Here is a 14,128-nt window from a genome sequence, read left to right as displayed (position 1 = left end):
TGTATTAAATCTTTATGATACCCCAATGAAAAAACTATTATTCTCATTTAACAGATGGATATACTGAGGCTTAGAAAACTTTACACATGAAGTCCATCAGTAGGTGGCCATGATAAAAAGGGATCAAAAGACTAGCAGAAAGTAATTTTTATTAACTGCAGAGAATTTGATAATGCTAGTGGTAGCAGGTAGAAAGATCATTATTCCTTTTTTAGAAGAGGATCCATTTAGTAAGCCTAGAGACCATCAGGGTTGGGGTACCAGTAAGCAAATTATTGACTGGGAGCAGTGATTCCTAAGCATAATGGTTGTTCATCCTAGAAATGTAAATAAAGCCAGTTTGTGAATGGCTGATCTAAGATAAATTAAGCACGGGGCGCCTGGGTGGCGCAGTCGGTTAGGCGTCCGACTTCAGCCAGGTCACGATCTCGCGGTCCGGGAGTTTGAGCCCCGCGTCGGGCTCTGGGCTGATGGCTCAGAGCCTGGAGCCTGTTTCCGATTCTGTGTCTCCCTCTCTCTCTGCCCCTCCCCCGTTCATGCTCTGTCTCTCTCTGTCCCAAAAATAAATAAACGTTGAAAAAAAAAATTTAAGATAAATTAAGCAGAAAACAAACCCCTTGCATCTGCTACCTATGCAATCCTTTAAGAGGCCCTATTGCTGCAACATATTTGATAGAGTCTTCTTAACGTTCCTGCTCCTGCCACAACCATCCCAATTTTTGACTTCACAAAGTTTTTACTGCATACTGGGTGGAGCAGAAATATAGCTATGTATTTTCATTTCCAGACTGTGGCCCATTTTGCCATAATACCTTTAAGCATTCTTAACTTCAGTGCTCCTCTGCTTTTTAGTCTTCTTGTGTTGTGAACGGTGGAACCACTGCCTTTAGAGGTGACTTTTTTTAATATTGTAATAATCACAACAAACACACAATGTACTAAGTAAAGTACACAGTAAGTGGGATGGCAGTAATTATTATCTACAATATAGAATTATTTCACATTAGAATCTTAATTATTTATACACAAAGTTGGGTTACCAATTACTAGAATATATCATTAGGATCAGTGGAATAATTTTAACAATGTGAAATATCATGGCTTTGATGATGAGAATCATGATAACTTCTTTCTATCAGGAAATCCATTATGTGCCAGTCATCAAACTTATGAAAGTACAAACTTTATGCATAATTTCATTTATTCCTCACAAACATCACAATGAGATAGGTATAATTGATGAGGCAATTAAAGTTTAAAAGAGTTAAATTTCAAGGCCACATAGCTGTCTTACTCCATTTGGCAAGGATCTTTTTTTTTTTTTTTTACTTCTTTTTTGCTTTTTGGGTTTTTTTTTTTCTTTTTTGAGAGACAGAGTGCAAGTGGAGAAGAGGAAGAGAGGGAGAAACAGAATCCCAAGCAGGCTTTGCCCTGTCAGCACAGAGCTCGATGCAGGGCTCAAACTCACAAACCATGAGATCAAGAGTCAGATGTTTAACTGACTAAGCCACCCAGGTGCCCCCCCACCTTCTTTTTTTAGTTTTTAGGTTTTCTTTTCTTTCTTTATTTCTTTCTTTTTTTGAGAGAGAGAGAGAGTGTATGGCAAGGATCTTAATAAGTATCTTACACTTGTCTTGAAATCCTCATTCCTAAAGTATCTTCTCTTCATGCTCACCCTTTCCTCTCTTTGTGTGCCACCATCCTATCATCACTTAAGCCCCATCTCACGTATTTCTTTTCCCAAGAAGAATTTTACTGATATCTCTTCACTGTGCCACTGTGCTCTTCCCCTCTCTAGGCTGGGTTAGATATCCTTTTGTTGTGCTGTCATAAATGTACCTCACATGTTACATGTAAACCACTAGTTTATGGCCTTACTTCCTCTACTAGACCATAATAGATTCAAAATCAGGCAGTATTCTCTTTCATTTTAGTACACTAAACAAGTTGCACAGTGTGTAGTATGTAGTAATAACTAATAACTAATATATATATTTAATAATATATGCATATATATGCAATATATATCAATATATAGTATATACATGTTTCCATATATAATATGTACATATGTTTCCATACACATAATACCTATGTAAAATGTTTCCATCCCTAATAATTAAATTTAAAATGTTTTAAGACTTTAATTATAAGAGTACAAAACTGTAGTCATTTTTACTACTTAAGCATAGTAACATTTGGCTGGACTAAAGAAGTATTAATCTATCTTATGTGTGGGGAGGTACATAAACTGTCATAAAAATATACTCATTAAAAACATATCTATCTATATAAACATATACGCCATATATGTTTATATATATAAACTCACTAATTAAAAATGGCCATAATTTTATACTATTAATTCTTTCAAAGAGCAGGTATAATCAAACATTAAATGTGATGAAAATTGAGGAGGGTACCTGTTGGGATGAGCACTGGGTGTTGTATGGAAACCAATTTGACAATAAATTTCATATTAAAAAAAAAAAAAAAGAAGGGGCGCCTGGGTGGCTCAATCCATTAAGCATCCGACTTCTGCTCAGGTCATGATCTCATGGCTTGTGAGTTCGAGCCCTGCGTCCAGCTCTGTGCTGAGAACTCAGAGCCTGGAGCCTCTTCAGATTCTGTCTCTCTCTCTCTCTCTCTCTCTCTCTCTCTCTCTCTCTGCCCCTGCCCCGCTTACACTCCGTCTCTCTCTGTCTCTCAAAAATAAATAAACATTTAAAAAAAATTTAAGGGGTGCCTGGATGGCTCAGTCAGTTGGTTGTCTGACTTCAGCTCAGGTCATGATCTCCGGGTCTGTGAGTTCGAGCTCCGCGTTGGGTTCTGTGCTGACAGCTCAGAGCCTGGAGCCTGCTTCAGATTCTGTGTCTCCCTCTCTTTCTGCCCCTCCCCTGCTAATGCTCTCTCTCTGTCTCAAAAGTAAATAAAAACATTAAAAAAATTTTTTAATTAAAAATAAATAAAAATAGGGGCGCCTGGGTGGCGCAGTCGGTTAAGCGTCCGACTTCAGCCAGGTCACGATCTCGCCGTCCGTGAGTTCGAGCCCCGCGTCAGGCTCTGGGTTGATGGCTCAGAGCCTGGAGCCTGTTTCCGATTCTGTGTCTCCCTCTCTCTCTGCCCCTCCCCCGTTCATGCTCTGTCTCTCTCTGTCCCAAAAATAAATAAACTTTAAAAACAAACAAACAAATAAATAAATAAATAAATAAATAAATAAATATAAACATTAAAAAATAAATAATAAAAATAAAAAAATAAATGTATCTATAATACTGAAAATACATTCCAGTGTGAGCATATAAGTAATATAAAGTAGTATTGTCCAACTCAGAGTTAAAATAAAATTAAGGTTTAGGCAAAAGTTGTAATTATAATAATTCTGAATGAGAATATTACCACTAATAATTACTGGAAGTAAAAAGAACACTGTTGATTTATAGGATAAGACTGCTATGTACACATGATAAAACTTTATTATATACTATTATTCAATTTTTTGTCTTAAAATTTAGTACTATTTTAATATGTTAATATCTAATATACATCAGTGATTATCTTTCCATCTAACTATAATCTTTCTAATTTCAGCATGTAAAATCCTAAAGTACAGAGACTTGGTTATGTATTTAATTCTATCAAGTAAAATGCTAATAGGTATGTTTCTGCTGAATAAAATTGAATGGTTGCTACTTGTAATGTGTATGGCCCAAAGGTCCTACTTTGTTAAAATTAATTTGCATAATATTCATCTGAATATTCATAGAAAGTTAAAATAATTGGCAGTTAAAATTAACTTTCATAGAAATTTAAAATAATTGAATATTTGTAATATTCATAGAAAGTTAAAATAATTGGCAGTTAAATTTAACTTTCATAGAAAGTTAAAATAATTGAATATTTGTAATATTCATAACATCATAGATATTCCTATTAAACAATAAGAATCATTATCATCAATGAAGAGGATATAGCCCATTAATATACTTACATAATTATGTAAAACTTTAAATAATACATAAACATTAAATGTTATTTGTCTTTCCTGTCTCTGTTTTTATATAATCTCCTATATTCCCCAAAGTAAAAAATGCATACCTGTTTCTACAGGTCTTGTATTCTACTTTAAGAATTGGCTTACAAGACTCAGATTTTCTTCCTTCTCTTTGACTTTTTCCTAAAGAAAGAAAAAGGATTTTGTTAAATCATATTTAAATTCTACTCATCCATGATAATTTCAAAAGTTTGACTAAAAGAATATAAAGAAAAAGGATAATTTTGTGTTTTGCATAGTAGGATAAACACAGTTCTATGCATCCAAACATATGTGTTGAATTTGTAAACAATTTGTTGAATCCTAATAAAGTTATTTGTATATTTGTATCTGTATTGTTTTGTATTCTCCATGTATAAATCTAGTCTCGTATAGTTATTTTAATTAACTTTTAAAATAAACAACTTTAAAATTGAAGACATATACACATACATACTCTTCTGCATAATGAAATGTATTATTATGAAAATCCATACTTTCACATGCAGAAAGATTTGCCATTTAAAACTTATGATAGACTGTCAAAATAATTGTATTTTTGTCAAAATTCATGTAAAGGAAAGTCCAATACACAAAGAACACAGGTGGCACATTTCAATGATATACTATATTTGCATAAAAATAGTGTCTTGTAGGGAAAGGTTTATGTTGTTTAGACTCCATGGATTTTGCAAAATGATCAAAAAGAGTAGGAAATGGATGTAAAGCTACTTCTACATATAGCATCTTTCTAGTTATGCTTTTGCTTATAATTCTATGTCTCATTTTGATAAAATTGATTATTTTGAAGTATGTTTCTTTTTTATTTTAATAAGTACTCTTATTTATTCTTGTATTGCTACAACTGTTTATAGACACAGATACCTATTATGTAGAGAGATGTTTATGTGCATTTAAGTTTAAATTTTCAGGATAGCTTCAGAATGACACAGTCATAATCTAAATAGGATGTCAACATAGTTTTATTTAATTTGTTTAAAGGGCAGGGTATCAGCATACAACATACCTTATCTGCTCCATGGCATGCTTTCTAAATTTGCCTTCTCTTTCTTTTACCCTACGTCAACTAAAGAAGCAACCAATAATAAAATATTGGTCATGGGGCATTTGGGTGGCTCAGTTGGTTAAGCATCAACTTCAGCTCAGGGCATGATCTCACAGCTCATGAGTTTGAGCCCCACATCAGGCTCTGTGCTGATGGTTCAGAGCCTGGACCTGCTTCAAATTCTGCATCTCCCTCTCTCTCTGCCCCTCCCCTGTTGTGCTCTGTCTCTCTCTCTCTCTCTCTCTCCCCCAAAATAAACAAACATTATTTTTTTTTAAATATTGGTCATAATCATTCACATTATAAAAAAAGATTTTAAAGTATCTGTATTATATATAAAAAAGAATTGCTGACATGATATGTAGGTCATGATGCCTTAAAAAGAGAGAACTTTGGCTCAGGGACTCACTCTGAACAGTAGTCTTAGCGGGGAGGAACAGCTGGTTGGTGATTACTGGTTTGGGTAACGTGGGAATAGAGAAAACTGAAAGAAATAACACTATAAGGAAAGAGACCCATTCTCCTCAGTTGATATCTTTTTCCTCCATTGTTTGTCTAATAATTGCCAATCCATTAATTAAATCAAAACCGTATATTTGCAGTTGTTTATATATACACAAATATAGGTATGTGTGTGTATATGTGTGTGTGTATGTATACACACATATACATAATGGAAACAATTACTGTTCCTCAATCAATATACATCAGTATCATGCACAGATTTCAGTAAAAAGAACAGTATCTTAATTAATTATTTACTTCAATTTCCAACTTCAATAATTAATTTTTGGCTGAAGGTTTTCAACTTTGATTATATTCATTGCCTGTCAGTAATTGAAATATGCTTATATGTCATGTAAAAAATTGTCATAAAAATTACATTTATTGCTACTCTTTATGTTCAAAGTACTATACTAAATAGCAGGATAAAAAGGAATAACCATCAAGATGCTTAAAATTTACTAGCTTAAGCAAAACAAATATAAAACTGACAATATGAGGTACCATAAATAAATGAGTAATACACATGAAGTGTTGAGAATAGTAGGAGTACATGAAGCAGTAGTTAAGAATATTATGGCTTCACTTTATGACAGAGAATTTCCAGATGACTTTCTAGAAGCTAGATTAAGTATTATAAATAGGACTTGGGAGTCCCAGTCCAAGATGGTGACATAGGAAGACCCTGAACACACCCCTCCACAGACATACCAAATCTACACCTACTTATAGAGCAATTCTTCCTGAAGAACTGAGGGCCAATTGAACAGCTTATGTACAACAAAAAATAGACCACAAAGAGAACAGCACAATAGAGGGAAACACAAACAAAGGGAACCTTCACCCCCAATGCTGTGAACTACAGTGGGGAGGGGTAGGACTAAGGGACAGGAAGCAGACTCATCTGTCCTGGGGCATAGAAAAAAAGTTATGGTTTAAAAGGGCAACTAGAATATAATGGAACCAGCCCTAGAGCACTGCCAAATGGGAGGGGGACTGAAACTGTCTTAGGGCTAGAGGGACTGGCAAGCTCCACTGTCTATGATAGCCCTCCACCTTGATAGTAAAGATGGGGGCAGGGTCCAGGTGCCATAGCTGGTCTGCCGCCTCAGCAAAACCTGGGCCCCTAGCACATGCCAGCCCTTGATGACCTGGGACAAAGAAAAAAGCCACAATTTAAAAAAGCAACTAGCATATAGGGTACCTGGGTGGCTCAGTTGGTTAAGCGTCTGACTCCAGCTCAGGTCATGATCTCATGATTCATGGGTTGGAGCCCTGCATCCGGCTCTGTGCTGACAGCTTGGAGCCTGGAGCTTGCTTCGGATTCTGTGTCTTCCTCTCTCTCTGCCCTTCCCCCATTCTCTCTCTCTCTCTCTCTCCCCCCCCCCTCAAAAATAAACATTAATTTTTTTTTTTAAAAAGCAACTAGCATATAAAAGACTCCACCAAATGTCATGGAAGCTATTGAAACTCTCCAGGCAGACAAGCACCATGGTTTACATTCCCCTCTCCATCTTGAAAGCTTGCACAAGAGCAGAATCCAGGCACCCTAGCTAGCCTACTACCTCAATGACTCTGGGCCCCTAGCCCACACTAGCTCTAGCTGTTCCACCAAGACAGCACCACTGTGGTGCACACTGGAATACCCCTTATCAGTGTTCACTACAGTTACAGCCCTTTTGCCAGAGTGATACATGGGCAAAGCACTCGAGAACACTCCAGGGCCAGGCAATGTTGACTCCAGACAATTCACCAGGCACCTCCTGCATGGAGCACCCTAGGACCACCATCCCTCCCTCTGCATAGCTCACACTCTTCCTCAGTTCCAGCCTCTCCACCAGGGCTCCCCCTGCATGGATCATTCTGGGATACCCCAACTTGCACCAACTTCAGCTTTAGCCATCCTGCCAGGGCACCCTCAGCACAGAATGCCCCAGGAGCCCCCTCCCCTCCATCTTGCACCCGCTTCAGTTTTAACTATCCTGCCTGGATTCTCTCTGTGTGGAGAGCCCCAGGACATCCCAGCTTGTACCCACTTCAGCTTCAGTCTTCCTGCCAGAGTACATAATGTGTAGGGTCCCAGGATACCCCCTCCCCCAACACAACTTATACCCACTTTAGCTTCAGCTGTTCTGACACAGCACTCTATGTGGAGAGCCCTAGGATCACCCTAGCCCCCACCCATTTCAGCTTCAGCTATCCACCAGAGAGATCCCAGCACAGAGTGCCCCGGGACCCAGGGTACACAATAGCCATAGCTCCGGCCAGCTAACCAAAGTCATCAGGCACTTAGTCTACACAGGGGATGGTAATACACAAGATCATTCCTTCAAGTTTAGAAGAAGTAGCTGTTTCACCTAACTCACAGATACAAAATTAAGCAAAATGAGGAGACAAAAGAATATGTTTCAAACAAAAGAGGAAAACAAAACTCAGAAAAAGAACTAAATGAAACAAAGATAAACAACCTACCTAACAAAGAGTTTAAAGTAATGGTCATAAAGATGCTCAATGAATAGGAGAGAAGAGTAGATGAACTCAGTGAGAATGTTAACACAAGTTTAAATATATAAAAAAAGCATCATCAGAGTTGAAGAATACCATAACTGAAATGAAAAAATCCACTAGAGGGAAGTAACAGTAGATTAGAAGGTGCAGAAGCAATCTGAAATAAAGGGCAATGGAAAGCACCCAACCTGAACAGCAAAAAGAAAAAAAGAATTGTAAAAAATGAGGATAGGTTAAAGGATACCTGGGACAACATCAAACAAACATTCTCATTATAGGCATCCCAGAAGGAGAAGAGAGAAAGGGGCACAAAACTTACTTGAAAAAAAAATGATAGCTGAAAATTTTAATAACCTGGGGAAGGAAAAAGACATCCAAGTTCAGAAAACAGAGTTCCAAACAAGATTAGTCTAAGAGGTCCACATCATGACACATAAAAATTAAAATGTCAAAGATTAAAAATGAAGGGAATTTTAAAAGCAGCAAAAGATAAAATGAAATTCTTTTAGAATGTATTCACACTTAAGTGACTATCAAATTAATATAGACTGCTATATACTTAGAATATTATATATGAAACTCATGGTAACAAGAAACCAAACACCTATAATACATACACAAAAAATAAAGAGAAAGAAAACCAGTAATTACACTAAAGAAAGATGTCAATCACAAAGAAAGAGAGCAAGAGAAGAAAAAAGGAACAGAGAACTACAAAAACAGCCAGAAAACAATGAACAAAATGGTAAGAGTACATACCTATTAGCAATTACTTTAAATAGAAATGCTCTAATGCCCCCATCAAAAGACATAGGGTGGTGGAATAAATAAAAATACAAAATCAACCCATCTAAATGCTGCCTATGAAAGACTCACTTCAGACCTAAAGACACATACAGACTAAAAGTGAAAGGATGGAAAAAGATATTCCATGCAAATAAAAGCAAAAAAAAAATGGGGCACAATATTTATATCAAACAAAATAGACTTTAAAGCAAAAATTGTAATAAGAGACAAGAAGACACAATGATAAAGGGGTTAATCCAACAAGAGGATATAGCAGTTATAAATATCTATGTAGCCGACACTGGAGCACTCAAATAAATAAGGCAAATATTAACAGACATAAAGGGAGAAATTGGCAGTAATACAATAATAGTAAAGGTCTATAACACACGACTTACATAAATGGATAGATCAGGCAGAAAATCAATAAGGAAATGGAGTCTTTGAATAACTTAACAGAAATATATAGAACATCCCATCTAAAAACAACAGAATATACATTCTGTTCAAGTGTACAAGAAACATCTCCAGGACAGATCACATGTCAGGCCATAAGACAAGTCTCAATAAATTTAAAATCATATCCAACATCTTTTCTGACCACAACAGGATGAAACTACAAAATTAGCACAAGAAAAAATGTGGAAAAAACACAAACAGATGGAGGCTAACCAACATGCTACTAAGAACCAGTGGGTCAATGAAGACATCAAATAGGAATTTTAAAAATACATGGAGAGAAATAAAAATAAAAACATAGTGGTCCACATCTTTGATGGAGTAAAAGCAGCTCTAAGTGGAAAATTTAGAGCACTGTAGGCCTACCTCAAGCAACAAGAAAAATCTCAAATAAATAATCTAACCATACACCTAGAAGAACTAGAAAATAAAAACAAAGCCCAAAGTGAGTAGAAGGAAAGATAACATCAGAAATAAATTAAATAAAGACTAAAAAATCAATAGAAAAATCAATGAAACCAAGAGTTGCTTATTTAAAAAGGTAAACAAAATTGATAAACTTTAGCCAGACTCATCAAAAACAAACAAAAAAGAGAGTGGACCCAAATAAACAAAATCAGAAATGAAGGAGGAGAAGTAACAGCTGACATTGAAGAAAAATACAAAGGATTATAAGAAACTACTACACAAATTATATGTCAACAAAGTGGACAACCTGGAAGAAATGAATAACTTCCTAGAAACATAGAAACTTATAGAAATGAATCAGGAAGAAATATAAAATCTAAAAAATCTAAACAGACCAATTAGTAGTAATGAAATTCAACAGATAATCAAAAAACTTCCAACAAACAAAAGTCCACATCCAGATTGATTCACAGGTGAATTCTACCAAACATTTGAAGAAGAGTTAATATCTATTCTTCTCAAACTATTCCAAAAGATAGAAGAAAAGGGAAAGCTTCTAAATACACTCTATGAGGTCAGCAATATCCTGAAAACAAAACCAAAGACACTGTGAAAAAGAAAACTATAGGGCAAGAACCTTGATGAACACAAATACAAAACTTCTTTTTTTTAATTTTTTAATGTTTATTTAGTTTTGAGAGAGAGAGAGAGAGAGAGACAGAGCATGAACAGGGGAGGGGCAGAGAGAGAGGGAGACACAGAATCCAAAGCAGGCTCCAGGCTCTGAGCTGTCAGCACAGAGCCCAATGCGGGGCTCAAACTCACGAACTGTGAGATGGTGACCTGAACCAAAGTCAGACGCTCAAGTGATTGAGCCACCCACGTGCCCCAAGATACAAAACTTCTTAACAAAATATTAACAAACTGCATTAGCAACACATTAAAAGGATCATTCACCATCATCAAGTAAAATTTATTCCAAGAAGAATGCAAGGATGGCTTAATATATGCAAAACATTCAATGTGATACATCACATTAACAAAATGAAGGATAAAAGTGATAAGATCATATCAATATATGTACAAAAAGTATTTGATAAAAGTCAACATCCATTCATGATGAAAACTCTTAACAAAATGAGTTTAGCGGGAACATACCTCAACATTATAAAAGTGATATATAACAAAACCCACAGGTAACATCATGCTCAATGGTGTAAAACAGAGCTTTTCCTCTCAGATCAGGACAAGGATGTCCAATCTCGCCACTTTTTAACATAGTACTGGGAGTCTTAGCTTCAGCAGTCAAACAAGAAGAAGAAAACTGTTAGCTTAAATTAATTCAGTAATGTTGTGGGATACAAAATTAATATACAAATATCTGTTGCATTTGTATATACTAATAATGAAGTAACAGAAAGGAAAATTAAAAAAAAAAAACAATCCCACTTACAATTGGACTGGAAAGTATGAAATGTCTAGGGATAAACATAACCAAGGAGGTGAAAGACTTATACTCTGAAAACTATAAAACAGTGATAAAAGAAATGAAAGATGACACAAATGGAAAAATAGCCCATGCTCATGTATTGAAAGAATATCATTAAAATATCCATACTACCCAAAGCAATCAACAAATTCAATGCAATCCCTATCAAAATGCCAATAGCATTTTTCACAAAACTAGAACAAATAATCCTAAAATTTGTATGGAATCACAGAAGACCCCAAATAGCCAAAGCAATCTTGAGAAAGAAGAACAAAGCTAGAGGTATCACAATTCCAGATTTCAAGATTTACTACAAAGCTGTAATAATCAAAACAGTATGGTACTCACAAAACACACACACACACACAAACACACACCAAAAAACCCAACAACAAAAAAATAAAACAACACACATAATCCAAGGAACAGAATAGAATGCCCAGAAACAAATCATGTTTATACGGTCAATCTATGACAAAGGAGGCAAAAATATCCAATGGGAAAATGACAATTCTCTTCAAAAAATAGTGTTAGGAAAACTGAACAGCTACATGCAAAAGAATAAAACGTGCTACTTTCTTATACCATATACAAAAATAAACTGCAGATGGATTAAAGTCCTAAATGAAAGACCTAAAACCATAAAACTCCCACAAGAAAAGACAGGCAGTAATCTCTTTGACATTGGCCTTACCAATATTCTTCTAGGTACATCTCCTCAGGTAAGAGAAACAAAAGCAAAAATTAATTATTGGGACCACACCAAAATAAAAAGCTTTTGCACAGTGAAGGAAGTCATTAACAAAATGAAAAGGCAACTTACTTAATGGGAGAAAAATATTTTAAAATGATGTATCTGATAAAGGTTAATGTCCAAAATATATGAAGAAATTATACAACTCAACACCAAAAAAATAAATAAATAAAATAAAACCAATCTGATTAAAAAATATGCAGAGGACTTGAACAGACCTTTTTCCAAAGATGACATACAGATGGCCAACAGACATATGAAAAGATGCTCAACATCACTAATCATCAGGAAAATGCAAATCAAAACCACAATGAGAGGTCACCTTACACCTGTGAGAACAGCTAGAATCAAAAAGACTAGAAATAACAAGTGTTGGCAAGGATGTGGAGGAAAACGGACCCTACTGCACTGTTGGTGGGAATGTAAATTGGTGCTGTCACCATGGAAAACAGCATGGAGATTCCTCAAAAAATTAAAAAGAGAAATACCATATGATCCAGTACTTCCACTACTGGGTTTTTAGCCCAACAAAACAAAACACTAATTTGAAAAGATATATGCACCTCTATGTTTATTGCAGTATTTACCGTAGCCAAAAATGGAAGTGTCTATCCATAGATGAATGGATAAAGAAGATTTGGTGTATGTATATATGGTCTACTATATAATGAACTATTACACCTCCATAATAATAATGAAAAAAGACACCCAATTTGTAAGTGGGCAAAGGAACTGAATCAGTGTGTCACCAAGAAATATTAAAAATGACAATAAGCACATGAACAGATATTCAATATCTTTATTCATTAGGGAAATATCATTTAAAACCACAATGAGATATTATTGCATACCTACCAAGATGGCTGTAATAAAGATAGATATTAACAAATGTTGATAAAGATGTGGAAAAGTTGGAAACCTAATACATTATTGGTAAGTATGTAAAAGTCTGAGGACTCCGGAATACAGTTTGGCGGTTCCTTAAAATGTTAAATAGGAGTTGTCATTTGATCCAGTAATTCGATTCTTAGGTATATTCCAAAGAGAAATGAAAATATGTGTCCATATAAAAGTTGTACGTAAACATTCACAGAATTATTCAGATAGTCAAAATATGAAAACAACCCAAATGCCCATCATGTGATGAATAGATAAAAAAATGGTATATCCATACAATGGAATATTATTCACCAATGAACAGAAATAAAATACTTAAATTTCCTATGACATGGATGAACCTTGAAAAAATTATGCTAAGTGAAAGAAACCAGTCATGAAAGACTACATTTAATCGGAGTTCATTTGCATGAAATGAAATGTAGTCAAGTCTACAGAGACAGAGGAACACCAGCAGTTGCCTAATGATGGAGGACTAGTGATGACTGTTAATGAGTATAGGATTTCTTTTGGGGATGACAAAAATGTTCTAAAATTAGATTGTGTTGATGGTTGCATAACTCTGAATAAATGAAAAACCACTGAATTGTACACTTTAGTGAATTGTGAATTACATCTCAACAAATTTGTATTTTTTAAAAATAGAAGCTTAAGTTCTTTGAAGTACAGCATTAAACTTCAGAACAAACTATTTTCATCACTTATATCTCAGGATTTCTAGTTTAACAAAGTTTTGGGGATCTTTAAATCTACCTTGTTTTTATGGTTGCTAGCTCAATGACATTTAAAACACAGTACACACACACACACACACACACACTCACACATGCATATACACACACACTTAAATAAATTTCTTTCATTTCAGTAAGAATTTATTTATTTCAGCAAGAATTGTTCAGGGCATCTAATCTTCCAAACCATCTATAATAGACCATTTCTTTTTGTTCAAATAATTTTCCTATTTTCATGTTTATTTTTGCTGTACATATGTACATCTGATTTTTAAAAACTGTTATTTTTCTTGGGAACAAATTGAATTTTGAATTAATATGTGGGGAGCTAACATTTTATAATATTAACTCTACCCATGCATACATAGGGTATGTTTTTCATTTATTAAAGTCCTCCTTATGTCCTTTAGTAGAAATAATATCTCACTGTTATTTTACATTTACTTCAGGGATTCTTATGGATGCTATTTTTTTCATGGTTGTAATCATC

The 14,128-nt window shown here is 34.9% G+C and overlaps 1 protein-coding gene across 9 annotated transcripts in view; it reads right to left on the bottom strand.

Annotated features, from left to right (window-relative positions):
- Positions 1 to 14,128, bottom strand: part of STXBP5L (syntaxin binding protein 5L) — a 377,555-nt gene that overhangs the window by 178,660 nt on the left and 184,767 nt on the right. For all 9 annotated transcript variants that reach the window (XM_045502185.1, XM_045502187.1, XM_045502190.1 and 6 more), the window contains exon 10: positions 4,099 to 4,177. In XM_045502185.1, the coding sequence (XP_045358141.1) occupies positions 4,099 to 4,177 (79 nt within the window). The remainder of the gene's footprint in view (positions 1 to 4,098; positions 4,178 to 14,128) is intronic.

The sequence above is a fragment of the Leopardus geoffroyi genome, chromosome C2 (assembly GCF_018350155.1).
Source record: "Leopardus geoffroyi isolate Oge1 chromosome C2, O.geoffroyi_Oge1_pat1.0, whole genome shotgun sequence".
In the NCBI taxonomy this organism is placed as follows: Eukaryota; Metazoa; Chordata; class Mammalia; order Carnivora; family Felidae; genus Leopardus; species Leopardus geoffroyi.
Note: the sequence above shows the minus strand (reverse complement) of the source record. Positions and strands in the feature narration are given on the sequence as shown.